At 43.0% G+C, this 16,197-nt stretch overlaps 2 protein-coding genes across 3 annotated transcripts in view; both read left to right on the top strand.

The window, feature by feature from the left end:
- The window catches only part of LOC143832752 (myosin-4), a 33,003-nt gene extending 29,734 nt beyond the window's left edge, over positions 1 to 3,269 (top strand). For both annotated transcript variants that reach the window (XM_077327605.1, XM_077327606.1), the window contains exons 38-39: positions 30 to 125; positions 2,850 to 3,269. In XM_077327605.1, the coding sequence (XP_077183720.1) occupies positions 30 to 125; positions 2,850 to 3,002 (249 nt within the window). In that variant the 3' untranslated portion in view covers positions 3,003 to 3,269. The remainder of the gene's footprint in view (positions 1 to 29; positions 126 to 2,849) is intronic.
- A 6,353-nt stretch (positions 3,270 to 9,622) lies between these two features.
- The window catches only part of LOC143832751 (myosin-4-like), a 31,369-nt gene continuing 24,794 nt past the window's right edge, over positions 9,623 to 16,197 (top strand). The window contains exons 1-5 of the mRNA XM_077327604.1: positions 9,623 to 9,719; positions 9,932 to 9,979; positions 13,497 to 13,737; positions 13,826 to 13,969; positions 16,032 to 16,188. Of these exons, the coding sequence (XP_077183719.1) occupies positions 13,534 to 13,737; positions 13,826 to 13,969; positions 16,032 to 16,188 (505 nt within the window). The 5' untranslated portion in view covers positions 9,623 to 9,719; positions 9,932 to 9,979; positions 13,497 to 13,533. The remainder of the gene's footprint in view (positions 9,720 to 9,931; positions 9,980 to 13,496; positions 13,738 to 13,825; positions 13,970 to 16,031; positions 16,189 to 16,197) is intronic.

Consider the following 16,197-nt stretch of genomic DNA (forward strand, 5'->3'; position numbering starts at 1 on the left):
TGTTCTGTATTGTTATCAATTCTATTCAGTCTGAAGAAGACCGGAAAAATGTTCTTAGGCTCCAGGATCTTGTTGACAAATTGCAATTGAAAGTGAAAGCGTACAAGAGACAATCTGAAGAAGCGGTAAGTATATTTCTGAATTTGGTTTTTATTTGTATCAGTAATGAAAGAAATTACTTAGCACAAAAATGAGTTCTATAAAACACCGAAACTGAGGACCCAGACATATCTATGTGTAACACATGTGCATCCTAATATAGTGATTAGAGATATGCAGTCCCAGTTGTAAACTAATTCATAGGAAACCTGTGCACATGTAGGTGTGAAAGGAGTGAATTAGATTTGCAGGGGTGCCAGCTGATTTTGTAGCTGGGAATCTGTGAATTAAATCTGGGACTAGTTATATGCCCTACTGTTTACACAGAGCAGTTCTAAAGCTCAGGTTCTTACGGCTGGTAAACTGAAGGGTAGCCATTTATATTCTGAATAATCAAGAAGCATTTACTGAATCCAAAGACATGGTGTTGGACCCAGTGCAGCATTTCCATAAACTCAATGATTTCTGCTCACAGAATGTGACTTTCATGGCTGTCTCCTCCTCCAGAAGCCCAAAATGCTTCTTGTTGAATGATGCATGTAATTTTTATACTCTTCCACACAAATCTTTAAATAGGACAGGGTCCTATTAAATAAAGAAGTAAGGCCACCTGGGGAGGAGTTAGGGCAGGCCCTGTCCAGGATAAAAACTCAGTCTTCAGCTTCGCGGCTCCTGATTGGGCCCTCCGAGTGTCCATCCAGGGCCAAGCAGCCAATGGGGAGGCGCGCAAAGTGCCTTCCTATTGGCCCCTCACCAGGACAGACCAAAATTCCATTCACCCAGCCCAGTCTGGCTGCCAGTCTGCTCCTGACCACCAAAGGGAGAGGAGGTCAGAAGGGAGGGGGGTGAGAACAGAGGCTGTGCCAGCCCTTTTCACCCCAAGGCTGTGCTAACTGCCATGTCCAACTGCAAATTGCCTCAAAACTCTGACAGACCTGGCTGGAGGCTGCAGAGTGCTCCCCCTCCCCCCCTTCAGGCCTGCTGCGAAGGAACCTCTGACAGGCCCTGACTGAGGGAAGGAGGCCTTTCCAAGAGCAATGCAGGGGAGCCTGAGGGCCTTCCTTTTGAGGGGGGGGACTTTCCCCTTCTGCCAAACAGTTGCCTGACAGGGAGGCCACAGAAAAGCCCCTTCTCACTTAAAATACTGCTCTGGCCGGGGGTTAGACACAGCCAAGCCATGTGTCTTTCTTCTTTGCAACTCTCTGCAGATTTGAGGCCACTGCACAGCGTTATTCTGCAGAGGAAGCTGGCTCTTTTGTCTCCTGTTTCATCTGCACAACAACCCTGTGCAGTAGGCCTCAAGTCTTTCAATTCAACAACAACCTGTGTGGGAAGCCTTAAATATTTCTTCTCTACCACAACTGTGTCCAAAGTAGCCCTTTCTGCCTGGGAGCTGATCTTTATACTCTGCAGGTGAGCTGTAATTCCAGGAGCTCTCCAGGCCACACCTGTAGGTTGGCTACCCCTGGGTTGGAAATATTCCTGGAGGTTTGGAGGTGGGACTTCAAAATCGTACAATGCCTCAGAGTCCAGCCTTCAAATGAGCCATTTTTGCCTGCAGTTGGTAGGGAGTGGTGCAGGAGTGTCCCTCCTGGCCTATGGGTTATGACCAGCCCTTATCAGCAACTGTTTGTAATCTGGGGCGCAGACAGGCAGACCAGCATCAGTCCTGTGAGTCTGGAAAGTGCAGGAAGATCTAAATAAATAGTTACAGCCTGAAACTAAATAGAGAACAAGTAAATGTGAAGCTAAATAGAGAACAAGTCTGGAGACACATCGTAACTGAAATAGTAACTGGCAAATAACTTTGGCCTGGCAAATAAAAAAAAAACAGTATTACAAACCTTACTAAGTGACTGTGCACAGACAACCCTTCCTCTTAGGGTTGCCAGCTTCCCCGTGAGGCTCGCTACCCCACCTCCCTCATGGGGAGTCTGCTATGGGGAGAGAAGGGGAAGACGATTGGAAAATGCTTTGAGACACCTGAGGCCTGCTGGGTCACTGCGGCCCATTCCCAGTTCTCTCAGATCTCTCACAACCCCACATACCTCACAGGTTGACTATTGTGGAGAGACAAATGGAAAAGGTGTTTGTAAATGCTTTGAGACTCCTTTGGGTAGTAAGCAATAGGGTACAAAAATCCGTTCTTCTAAGGAGCAACCATGAAAGAAGCATGTGGGCACATAACATTTTACCAACAGTGAAAATATGGGAGACAGAAGGAACAGGGTGGACACTTGTGTACTGTGACTACCCTATGTGTATTAGGGCAGAGGGGCATTTCGGTGAATGTGGCCTAATTCACACAAGAAGGGAAATGACGCAGAACTGGGGGGAATTGGTTGCCATGTAATCTCCAGTCTCCAGTCTGATTTTCCCTTCACATATCTGAGGACATGGCTCTGGAAAGCTCATCTGTAACCACTATGCCACAATTCCCAAAGGTCAGTCCTTTCCCACAATCAACGAACATTCCACACCACAGGTTCTTGACACCCATATCTCCACACCCATACCCTCATTTGCCACCATGCCACCACAACCTCCCACACAACACACATGACAACCCCATGCCCTTACAGACTGGACAACTCCTCCCCTTCCTCTTCCCACTGCCAAGCTCTAGCACCCGTTGTATTCTTGGAGACAACGGGCTTTGCCCCTAGTATTTCATAAAATTGCAGTGTCTTATCTACTTAAGAGATCAAATTGCCAGTATTTGGATTTCATATTTAATTTTCTCCTTTCAGGAGGAAATATCCAATGTGAACCTTTCCAAGTTCCGCAAGATACAGCATGAATTAGAGGAGGCCGAGGAAAGAGCTGATGTTGCAGAGTCCCAGGTCAATAAACTCAGGGTGAGGACTCGCGAAGTACACAAGAAAGTTGTGAGTGAAGAGTAAACTCACCAAAAGTGTCAAAGTGATTGAAGAAATGCACAAAATGTGAAGTTCTTTGTCACTTTTAACTCCTGTTTATTTGTTATCAGTTTCTAGAAAATAAAGATTGGTAGATTCCTTTGCAGACTGAAAAACAAGTGGCTTTTGTGGTTTACTTGCTGTCTACTGCTAAGAATTTTTATGTTGTTGTATCACACATGACCTTAATGAGTGATGGACCTTCTAACGGTCATGAGGAAACTGTGGATTAAAAAATTTATTCATCAAAAACCTAACAAAGAAGTAAAAACTTCATTAACATATTCATACATGGAGTTAATTCAGTCTAAAGCTGTTGTCCAAAGAACAGGTAACAGTAAGCAATAGTAACTAAAATGGGATGTATTTCTGAGTAAACACACAAGGGCTTGCATTGCAAGCTCATTGATATCATTAGACTGGAATAGGATTAAATTTATAGAATTTTTATCCCTTTATAGCCCACATACTGTCCATTATAGTAGCGATCCCCAACCTGTGGGCCACGGACCACATGTGGTCCTTCGACTAATTGGAGGTGGGCCCTGAAGGACGCCTTCTCCCCCCCCCCCCCGGCCTTTTACTTCATCCCCCCCAACCCTTTACGACACACTTCATTGTTGTGGCGTGTCTGTATCTTATTTTGAAGGGATATTTAAACATTACCATAGCGATCAGAGAGCGCTAGGGCAGTGGTTGAGTGTAAAGAAGTAAACTACGCCCCCCCACCGGGCCTCAGTAAAAGGCATTGAGTGGTCCCCGGCGTTGAGTGGTCCCCAGTGATAACAAGGTTGCATTATAGAACTCAATATGGCTTACCAATAATGTGGTTTGGTAATTTTTGAATTCTAACTTAATGGTCTTAACTTAGTGAACGTGTGACTCAAAGAAGTGACAAAGTGAGCATGTTTTGCCACAGAAGGGGGAAGGAAGAGCCAACTACAATGATGCTGCATTCTTTGTGATGGATTTGGGGAAGGAAGATGATGTCTGTATAAGAGCTGGTTATCAGCCCCATCCCCTCATCTTTTTGACCCTTGGCAAGGGTTCTCTCCTAAAAAACTTCTTTGGGGAGTTTCCTGCAAACAATTCAACATTTAAATTTCAAATGTAGAGGGTTCAGACTTATTTCCAATGTGCAACACAAGGGCAGAAAGAATATACATTGGAGAGGAAGACTGTTCGTCAAATAACAAAGACATCAATTTGGTTCTCTAGAGTCTTCAGGCTTTGGACCTGAGAATGATTAGGCTTATAAAACTTTGTTCTGTGACTCTTTTGAATAATTAAAGATCATGGTATAAAAAGTAACAGTGCCTTTCTGAAGATAACATAAAGCTATCAGGCTCACAAATTCAGGACTCTGCTTCCTGATTCTCAAGTACAAACAGTGGCTGGACAGCTGCTTATCATGGATGATTTAGGGTGATCCTGAATTGAGCAGCAGGTTGGACTGGATGGCTACTCTGGTCTCTTCCAACTCAATGATTCTATTATTTTCTTTATTAACTACTTTCATAGTACACTTTATGATAATCAAGAATGTCAAGAAAGATTCCCAGGAGGTCTTCTATGTCACCACTGAGCAGACTTAGATCATTTTAACTTCAACCAAGTTACTGAACCATGAGCCCTCCAACTATACCTTTAAACAGGTGCAGTACCTGTTTACAACTTTGGCATTCAAAATGCATTAAAGTCAACAAGAAAACAATCACATTCACTGTGGGGTTTTTTTTAATTTGCCAGTAGGAAAAACTATTTCTTCACATACCTCTTCCATAAAGAGCTCTCTGGTAAAATGACTGGCAATTGTAGTGAAATGGCTCAGAAATGCAGGCCTGAGATAGTTTTACACCAGCCTTACTCAGACTTTTGTGCCATCCATTTCCAGACCTCTGTGGCAGTATAAAACCATCTCTTTACTGTCTGTTTTGTACATGCCGGAACCTGGAAGCAAAAGCTTGATAACTAAACAAACATGAAGGATGAGCATATATGCCGGGAAGCATAGTTTTCTTTCCAAATAGTTTCAAAAGTGCTACATGGATTTAGAAGGGAGGCAGTTAGCTATATGCCCAGAGCACTGGTACCTACCAGCAGTCATAGAGAAATGTGTGCTGTCAGTGCCTTTTACACACAAATTGCCCGAGGGACTTGCAGTTGTACTGCCGCAAGTCCTCAAGGCAAACTCATGAAAGAAGTAATGTGGTTTGCTCTCAGGTTCAGCTTGTTTCCACCCCACCTCCAACTGTAAACCATAATGGCACAAAACAAAGAAGTTCTGTGAGATAATATATGTGAAGTACTTTGAATACTTCAGGACACATGCACACTTCATTTTTTTTTTTTTTGCAGCTGAAGCTTAAAAGCTATGGATTGCCATCTAGAATAGATTTTCTGCAATTTGGCTACTGCTTCCACACAGCCCCAATGTTAAGAAATAATTTTCTATTTAAATGAGTTAATGTGTATGGGTTATTTTTCCTTGTGAAACAAGGGTTATTTTTCCTTGTGAAAACTAGGAGTAAATATTATAGTATCACTTAGCATCACTGGCCATGCTACCAAATGGCCTGAAATCACTGTGTTATTGAGCCTGCCCCATGAGCATCAGCCTTGAAAAGATCACTAGAGTAATGCTGACTTACACCAGCTGAATGTCTGGTTCTTAGCTTTTGGGTTCTTAGAATGCCAAGCGCTCCTGAAGAATAGCTTTGTGCCCAGCATGAAATTCAGTCTTCCCAATCTCACTGAAGCCTTCACATTCAGATCTACTAAACAGGCAACAATCTGATAAAACAGGAAAAGGAGAAGTCTGAGGCCTGCCTCTGTGAAGGAAACACTGGTATGGCACTGTCTCTGCAAGTGAGACTCATGAAGAAGGAATGAATCATGGCATTGGATTCCCCCTCCTGTGTTATTTCATATTTAGCTCTGTATACTGCAGAAATTGATGCCTAGAAGGGGCAAGAGACACCTTTGGAATATCCTCTCCCTTGAGGACCACCTGGTGCCTACCTTACTGTCATTTAGGTATCTGGCCAAAACATTTCTTTTGACCCAGGCTTTTAACTGAGGTGTTCCATCTTTTTAGCTGTTTTCAAGAAGAGAAGTGTCATCCAACAAATCATGTCAGTCCTCCTGTACTTGAATCATAATGAAATTCCCTTAGAATCATAGAATCATAGAATAATAGAGTTGGAAGGGACCTCATGGGTCATCTAGTCCAACCCCCTGCACTATGCAGAACACTTACATCCCAATCGCTCATCTACTGTAACCTGCCACCCCTTTGCCTTCACAGAATCAGCCTCTCCGTCAGATGGCTATCTAGCTTCTGTTAAAAAAATTTCCAAATATGGAGAACCCACCACCTCCCGAGGAAGCCTGTTCCACTGAGAAACCGCTCTGTCAGGAACTTCTTCCGGATGTTTAGATGGAATTTCTTTTGAATTAATTTCATCCCATTTGTTCTGGTCTGTCCCTTTGAGTAAAGAGAGAACAATTCTGCTCCATTCTCCATATGGCACCCTTTAAATACTTGAAGATGGTTATCAGATGCCCTCTGAATTGTCTCCTCTCTAGGCTAAACAGACCAAGCTCCCCCAACCTTTCTTCATATTTCTTGGTCTCCAAACCCCTCACCATCTTTGTTGCCCTCCTCTGGACACGTTCCAGTTTGTCAACATCCCTCTTCAACTGGGGTGCCCAAAACTGAACACAGTACTCCAAGTGAGGCCGAACCAGAGCAGAGGATTAGATTAAAAGGTGCTACTACTCAGGACTGGTTTAAGGATTTGCAGGGCCCATTGCACTAGAGCCAGTTTAAGGATTTCTGAGGCCCAGCAGAGTGCAATGGAGACAGGAGCAGCCAGACTGTGGGTGGAGTGGCCCCTCACAGTGGAAAGGGGTGTCACTCCAAGTGTCCTTTGAGAGGGAAAAGGGGAGAAGAGAGGGGCTACAGCCCTGATTCATGCTGAGCTCCTGGAAACACGGGGCCTGTAGCATGTGCTACATGGATAAACCAGCCCAGCTACTACTACTACTTGGTCACCATATGCCAATGATAGTATCTCCAAAGAGAATGCATGTGGAATGCGCCAATTGTGTGACACCATTTGTCATTGTTACACTAATTTAGGATAGGTAGTGCTGGTGCAGAAACTGTGTCTCATATGTGTTCCACACATCACTAGTTGGAATATAATAAGGATGTAGCATGGCAACCTTGGAAATAGCAAGCATACAACAGCCTTACATTGGAATAAGGTTAAAGATTCTAAGTAAGACGATAGTAGTCACACATATAGCTTCCCATAATAATGACTTTGCATCAGAGATGTATAGGGTCACCAGCTCTGGGTTGGGAATACCTGGACTGATTCCACACAGAGGCGTAAAATGCGTGCTGCCTCCTGCTTGCAAACACGCAACAGGAAACCGCGCATTTGCATGCTTCCTGATGGGAGACCCCTCCCACATTATCCTGGTGCCTTGTTGCAGCTTTTCGCCTCCTGAACCCGAACTTCTCCCCCCGCTCCTCGGGTTGTCAATCAATGCAAGCTCCAAATCCCTTCACAGCAGTTGTTTTGGGGACTCAAACTCCCCCCGCCCCAAGTCCTGAAATTAATCTTTTTATTAAAAAAATACACTTCCATGTTGCTATGGGGAAATGCCACAACAATAAAATGTTTATTTTTAAAAAACTTGCACTTCCACATTGCTTTAGGATCACACCACAACAATAAAACATTTCCTTACATCTCTTTTCTGGATTCTTTGTAATAATGGTCTCACTTTGGGTAGATTTGTGATAGGCTGGCCATGGTAACTGGTCCCTGATGATTGTGTGCTCATGATAAAATTTAAAGATTTAAAACAAAGAAAACAGACGCCAAGCTAATAGGGAGAGGGAAGATGCATCCCCCCTCTTTCCCCATTCATACCCCACTGCCATAAAACACAAACAGAAATGTGTTTTAGCTGCCCGATACCATACACACTGAAGAAATGATTTTATTTGAAGTGAGACACATTGCTTTGCGGTCCCATAGCTACACAGCTCACAACATTTTGTAAAAAAAAAGGGAAGGGGAGGTGCAAGGGCGGGCAAAATACTACCAATGCTGTTGCACATTTCTCCCTCCAGACAGGCTTGCCCCTGTTTGCGCCCTGATTGGAAGCAAAACAAGAAGTGGCAAATTGTGATTTTGCGACTTCCCTCATCACGAAGCAAATCTGATGAAAACCTGCGCCAGCCACTTGAGAGCTCCAGGTTGCTGCTGACGTCATGTGGAAGCAGCACTAAAACCCGTAGGCAATGGGAGGCTGTCCAGGAGAACATTCCTCATGCAGAATTGGTCCTGGAGTCTTTGGGGGTAAATCTGAGATTTGGGGTGGGGAGGGACTTCAGTGAAAAATAATGCTATGGAGTCCAATCTCCAAGGCATCCATTTTTTCCAGGGTAGCTGATATCTGTAGTCTCAAGATGAATTATAATTTCAGTGGATCCCCAGGTTCCAACTGGGGACTGGCTTCCCTAGAGATAAATACAAATTTGTTTGCAAAAAATCCTTCTCATATTTCTCCTTTCTGAATTTTGATGTTTCATAGAATCATAATGGAGTTGGAAAGGGCCATTCAGGCCATCTAGTCTGTAACCCTGATCAGCCTCAAACATCCATGAAAAGTCTCTGTCCAGCTGCTGTTGCAAGACTGCCAGTGAGGGGGAGCTCACCATCTCCTAAAGCAGCCTATTCTACTGCTAAGCTACTCTGACTGTGAAAATAATTTTCCTGATATATTTAATATTCTCTGGACATTTACTGTTCTCCGGAAACCATTGATCCAATGACATGTAAGGTTATTTGACATCTGGTAGCATTTGACAAATGACAAGCAAAATATTTAATGCCTGAATGCATGTGATTGTTGAAATGCAAGACTGATATTATCAATCTTTAATTGATACTGCTGACACTGTGGAGAGAAATTCTCCTTTTCCTACACATGATACAATGTGATTTTTGCAGCCTTGATCTTAACTATAAACTGTCAGCACTCCAAATTGTCACTTATGACTCTGGTCGGTACTTTGTTTATCCTCTATGTTCCCTATCGACATTTTACAAGACCGTTTGTTTTCCCCCTGTCACATTCCCTTTTGTTGCACTGACCACAGTCCCCTCCGTTCCAGGAAGTTCTCTTCTGCAAGTGTTCTGACCCTCTTACTGGGATATGCAATTTTAATCCTGTTTTGGAGTTTTCTTTTTATCCAGTCTCTTGCTGCTCCAGCTTTTGGATGCAATCCTAAAAGCCCATTTCTGGAAGTAAGCCCCACTGATAAAACAGCACTTCTTAGTAGACCGGTTTAGGATTGTTCCCTTAGACTTACGCAAAGTAGGATTCTTCCTAATTACACTTCTTCAACTTGATTTCTTGATGGCTGGAGCACAGTATATATGCAGCCACTCTTTCTCGCCCTGCCCCCTCGCCAAATTATTTATAGATCAATTCATGGAGCCAATACATCTAATTATATCTATTCAGGTCAAATATGAATGGGAATCCTGCTGGAAGATGGACTGCCAAAAAGGTTTTGACCTAAGTCAGAAGGAGAGGCTGCTGTGTATGCAAATTACTCTCTATATAAGTAGCCCTGGGACGAGTCTCTCATGTTGTAGCTCTGACAGCTTGAAGGTAAGAGTATGAGGAGATTGGGTTTAAAGAAGTGGGATCACACACAGAATTCCTCATATCTGAGTACATTGCTGCTATTTTTGACACATCTGTACACCGACTGCCTGTGTCATTAAGGGATTTACACTTGGCCTCCATTCATTTTGCTCTGTAATATTTACTGGAGCTTCGGTAAAGCAGTAAAGAAAGGATTTGTCACTTTTATTTTGCAGTATTGGCCAGCTGGACCCTGCATTGCTACCTGCCTTGTACCAAAAAAGGTAAGACCCTGATTTGCTAAACCTCTGGGGGCAGCTAGATACCCTATAGTAAGGGATTTGAATGTTGCTGTGTGGACAGTGTTTATGGAGTGTGTGCAGTGATATCAGTTTTATTGAGGTTTAATTGTCCGTAAGCCAACACTTATAAGTTCATGATTTTTTCTTTGAAAAACCAATCAAACAGAAGTTTGCTACATCAACAACACAATTTTAACATAAATTGCTCAAAAACAATCATACATTATCAGGAAAGGAGGAAGTATGCTAAGGTTCTATCCTAAAATCACTGAAACCCTTATTAGCCCTTCTAATTAAATATTTACACTGATACAATCCAAAAAAGAATGCTGGAGCTCCATAGACATCATACCACATACTTACAAATAGCTATAATGATGCCATGGTTTAGAGTGCTGGGAACAATTTTGTTTGAAAGCACATTATTTTTATTTCAAGTGGGAGCATAAGAAAGTACCAGAGTAATAAAACAAAGAGTCTCAGTTGGGCACAGAAAGTGAGGCCCCAGGTTAGTACTGCTGAATTAGAATTCATCGAGGAGTTCAGTACTATCTGATTAGGTCTCAATAAACGCAGAAGAGTCTCATCACAGAAGTTTCATTAGATTAGCCTGTCTAGCCAGATTTATCACCTCTTACTGCTGTTGACAACGATCGCATGTTTTTGATTTATCTTCAAGGGGGTAGCCAATCAACATCAGAAAAGCTAGATCTGGATCCAGTAGCACATTAGAGACCAAAAATCTTGTTGCTCTGCAAGGTGCTGGGCTTGAATCGAGCTCTTGCTTTTTATTTGCATGCAACTGAGGTCTGTACAGAAATCACACAGATTGCCTCTTGCATTTCATTGACTTTTGACACCCTTGTTTACATTTCATTCTTTATCTTGTGTGTGTCTCTCCACCTAGCTACTTACCTACCTGCTAAGAAATGTAATCTATCTGATAAAATAGATTCTAAATTATAAATATTTATCCCCCAATTAAGCTGCTAGTCTTTAAGGCACACAAGAATTCTGAAAAGAAAGAAAGAAGTAAGCAAACTCCTTTAACTCCAATATTCCAATTACAGCAAATCAGGCTGAACAGCTCAGTTTGCACAAGCCTGCAGGAAATGGGTTATGATCAGTAGACATATAGTTTCTGGGTCTACTGTCAGTTCAGTCCATAAATTATATGCATAAAATTATATGGTGTTTCATCAGACTGGAGAGAGATGAGTAGCAGAGTACCTCAGGGCTCGGTGCTCGGCCCGGTACTTTTTAACATATTTATTAATGATCTAGATGAGGGGGTGGAGGGACTCATCAAGTTTGCAGGTGACACCAAATTGGGAGGACTGGCAAATACTCCAGAAGATAGAGACAGAGTTCAACGAGATCTGAACACAATGGGAAAATGGGCAAATTAGAACAAGATGCAATTTAATAAAGATAAGTGTAAAGTTCTGCATCTGGGTCAGAAAAATGCAAAGCATGCCTACTGGATGGGGGATACGCTTCTAGGTAACACTGTGTGTGAACGAGACCTTGGGGTACTTGTGGATTGTAAACTAAACATGAACAGACAGTGTGATGCAGCAGTAAAAAAGGCGAATGCCATTTTGGGCTGTATCAACAGGGGCATCACATCAAAATCACAAGATGTCATAGTCCCATTGTATACGGCACTGGTCAGACCACACCTGGAGTACTGTGTGCAGTTCTGGAGGCCTCACTTCAAGAAGGACGTAGATAAAATTGAAAGGGTACAGAGGAGAGCGACGAAGATGATCTGGGGCCAAGGGACCAAGCCCTATGAAGATAGGTTGAGGGACTTGGGAATGTTCAGCCTGGGGAAAAGGAGGTTGAGAGGGGACATGATAGCCCTCTTTAAGTATTTGAAAGGTTGTCACTTGGAGGAGGGCAGGATGCTGTTTCCGTTGGCTGCAGAGGAGAGGACACGCAGTAATGGGTTTAAACTTCAAGTACAACGATATAGGCTAGATATCAGGAAAAAAATTTTCACAGTCAGAGTAGTTCAGCAGTGGAATAGGCTGCCTAAGGAGGTGGTGAGCTCCCCCTCACTGGCAGTCTTCAAGCAAAGGTTGGATACACACTTTTCTTGGATGCTTTAGGATGCTTTGGGCTGATCCTGCGTTGAGCAGGGGGTTGGACTAGATGGCCTGTATGGCCCCTTCCAACTCTATGATTCTATGATTCTATGAAAACTGAAGAAATTGCACAGCCCTATTTTTTGAAACTCAAATAACACCTGGCTGGTTCTAAATAGAATAGATACTGATATCCCAATAAAATATGTGACAATGGGAACATTCGATCTTACATTTTAACAAAATTAATATTATTTTAATTTTTATCATAAAATAGCTTTGCTGCACTCGTTTTGATCCCCATTTATTTACAGAACATTAAAAATATGTATTTCCCTAGATTTCTCATCCTACTGGGCCTGTCATGCTTTCTCAGGGATGTTGTGAAGATGTCTTACCGTATGGTTAAATGTGATTCTCTGAGAGATAGACAACCTGACTAAATAAACACCATAGTCATATTCATCAATAGATTTAATTCTTAATGTGGTTAAATATGTAGACCCTTAAATCTGGGGAATGGAGCCATGAACAGATAGTCAGATCTTTTTACAAACCTGAAAAAGTTTTCAAATCTGAAACATAAAAAATAAACGATGTCAACAGTGGCTGTTGCCAGGCCCTGAAGTCTTCAGTCCTGTCCGTTAAAGGCAAGGAGAGGAGCAGGGTCCTTTCCAGGGCTGTTTTGGCTTTCTTTGTATTACATGTATTGTTTTAACTGTGTAAACTGCCCTGAGTCTTCAAGGGCATGGTGGCATATAAATGCAAAAATAAATGACATAAAAATTATGAATAATAATAAATTTATTTGTATAGCCTGCCCTTCCTGGTTGGCTCAGGGCAGGTAGCAACAGGCATGTTCATGTAATAAAGTTACATTGATAACAAGAAACCTTTTCAAATTAAATATTAATTAAATTATTTTGATATTTTTAACTTAATAAACCACCTATAAATATAGTCGAAAATTGGGGCCTGATAAAATGTAGGTTTGGGAGGAAGGAGAGAAGGAAATAGGGAAAGGTTATGGGAGTTGTCAGGAGAGATAAGGGGAAAGGTAAGGGGAAATGAAGTTTCCTTTGTGGGTCCGCTGTGGTTGGTCCTGTGCAACTGAGTCATCATTTCTCCTGGTAGAGAAGGAGAGAAATCTTAAGCCAGGAAGGCAGATAAAGACAGATAAAAGTGTGGTAGTTGGGAAGGAGAGAAGGAAGCAAGAAAAAGAAAGAAGATATAGAAGCTTTCATGGAAGAGAAAATAGGGGGAGAGGGGTAAATGAGATGCTCCCACAAGTCCTTGTTTCCCCCTCCCAAGTGTAATCTGCCTTGATTGGGAATGACACAAGTAATAATTGTAAGAAGAAAAACATTTCTACTGTTTTATGACATAATGTATATTTTTCTTTTGTTCAGTGTTTTCTTGGTGAGCTGTGCCCCATAAATCTCAGCCATGTCATCCGATGCTGAGATGTCCATCTTTGGGCCAGCTGCCCCTTTTCTCCGCAAACCAGAAAAGGAGAGAATTGAGGCACAGAACAAGCCCTTTGATGCCAAGAACGCTGTTTTTGTGGTGGACCCTAAGATCTCCTATGTGAAGGCCACTGTCACAGGCAGGGAAGGTGGAAAAGTCACAGCCAAGACTGAAAAGGGGGAAGTGAGTAAAATGCAATAAATGAAATATTATAATTATCTCCTCTCTGCTTTCTAAGATGATGGTAACTAACATTTTGATTCCTTGTCAGTCTGTGACTGTGAAGGAAGATCAAGTCTTCTCCATGAATCCTCCCAAATATGACAAGATTGAGGATATGGCCATGATGACCCATCTCCATGAACCTGCTGTCTTGTATAACCTCAAAGAGCGTTATGCAGCCTGGATGATCTATGTGAGTATGCTTTACAGTAGCATTTCGCTGCCCCTTTGTGGTGAAACTGGGTTCAACAACCATTCCCCCCCCCAAAATAGTGTATTTCCATTATCCAGTGCTTTTTTTTGGCACTTTGGGAGGGTGAGGGAATAACTAGTACCATATTTAATCTTCCCCATCTATTTAACATCTTGGACTTATCAAGGACAGAAGCATAGCAAGCATATTTAAATCCAATGACTGGAGCTGTGAATAGGCAAGAAAGATCTTTTTATAAACCTGAAATGTCCCAAGTTTTCAGGAAATGTGCAATCTAAAGAAATTTGGGTTTTTTAAAAAAACAAAAATGAGAAAAGAAGTACCTGTAGCTTTAAGCAATGTATTATTTCAGTTCCTGTTACTAGGCAACCTCAGTAAAATCAGGGAGGGGGACAGAGCCCTTCCTAGGCCTAATTTGGCCTTTGAGGGAGGGAACCTTGGGACCAGGCCTGACTAAATTTGCCAGCTCCAGTTTGGGAAATCCCTGGATTTTGTGGTGGAGTCTGAGTTTGGCAGAGTTTGGAGAGGGAAAGAGACTCAGCTGGATATAATGCCATCAAGTACACCCTCCAGAGCAATCATTTTCTGCAGGATGGCAGATCTTTGTCATTTGGAGTACAGTTGTAATTCTGGGAGATCACCAGGTCCCACATAGATATTGGCAAAAGTAAACCTAATAGGAGCCTCTGGATGACTTGATACCACCCATTTTACAAAACTCAACTAGGACTGATTGCTTGCTAGCCTATTGCAGCTACCCTATAAAAGCCAGTGTGGTGCAGCAGTTACATCACAAGAGTAAAGTATGGAAGACCAAGGTTCAAATCACCAGTCTTCCATGGAAGCTTACTAGAGCCAATTCCGCACAGGCAGAAAAGGCCAGGAGGGCTCTTATATGGAAGCAGGGCCAGTCCAGCAGCAGGACCATATGGACAGAGAAGATTATAGAATCATAGAATCATAGAGTTGGAAGGGGCCATACAGGCCATCTAGTCCAACCCCCTGCTCAATGCAGGATCCAGGCCTTCCAGGCCCTGAACGGGCCAAAAATGTCCCACTTGGCTTCATGGCACTTTGCTGTGCCAGGGGGTCAAAGGGGCCATTTGTTTTTGTTTTTCAGGAAAGCAGGATTGCATTCTGGTGCAATCCCACCTTCCTATAAAACAACCCTCCACTGTCGTCCCCCTCCCAGCAGAACCTTTCCACCATGGCTGTGCCCCCTTTGGGGACACATTTCAGCTGTGAACCTGCTCCACCAACGAAACATGTCCCCACGGAGGACACAGAAGCAGTGGAGTAGTCCGCCACTGAAATGTGTCTCCCGTGGGGACAGTGCACCAGCAGCAGCCCGGAGCAGTGTCACCAGTGTGGAATCAGCCTAGGTGATGTTTTGCCAATAATATACTTTCAGCCAAACCTACTCTGCAGGGTTGTTGTGGAGATAAAATAGTGGGGAGGAGAATTATGTAAGTTGCTTTGGTCTCAACTGTGGAGAAGGGCAAAGTATAAATGACATAAATAAAAAATACAGCTGAAGATGGGAGGCAGATAAAAACATAGGCAAATGAATGGCTAAGAAGGGGAGAATGAGGCAGAGGAAGGGGAGAGGATTTGGGAGTTGCCAGAAAGAGGGAAAGGGAAAATATGGTGGCAAGGGTGATACAAGGGAAAGTGATGTATTCCTCCTAAAATTCCTTGAGGGCTCCCTACCTTACAAGTGGGCCTGGCCCAGTCATCATATTCCTAGGTAAAGGATTCTAGGGAGAGGCAAGCTGAAGACAAACGGGCAGACAAAGATAGGTTGGCTGTATTGTGAGAAGGAAGGAAGGAAGGAAGGAAGGAAGGAAGGAAGGAAGGAAGGAAGGAAGGAAGGAAGGAAGGAAGGAAGGAAGGAAGGAAGGAAGGAAGGAAGGAAAAAGAGAGAGGCTCAGGGGACTTTCAGAAAAGGGAAAGAAGAAATAGTGGGAGAGAGGGAAATGAGATTCCTCTTACAAATCTTTGTGAGAACCTGCTTGTAAATCATGTTTCCTATTTCTTACAGACATATTCAGGTCTCTTCTGTGTCACTGTCAATCCCTACAAGTGGCTGCCAGTGTACAACCCAGAGGTGGTAAACGCCTACAGGGGCAAAAAGCGTCAAGAGGCTCCTCCTCACATCTTCTCCATCTCTGATAATGCCTATCAGTTCATGTTAACTGGTGAGTAGA

Source organism: Paroedura picta, chromosome 3 (genome assembly GCF_049243985.1).
Source record: "Paroedura picta isolate Pp20150507F chromosome 3, Ppicta_v3.0, whole genome shotgun sequence".
Lineage (NCBI taxonomy): Eukaryota > Metazoa > Chordata > Lepidosauria > Squamata > Gekkonidae > Paroedura > Paroedura picta.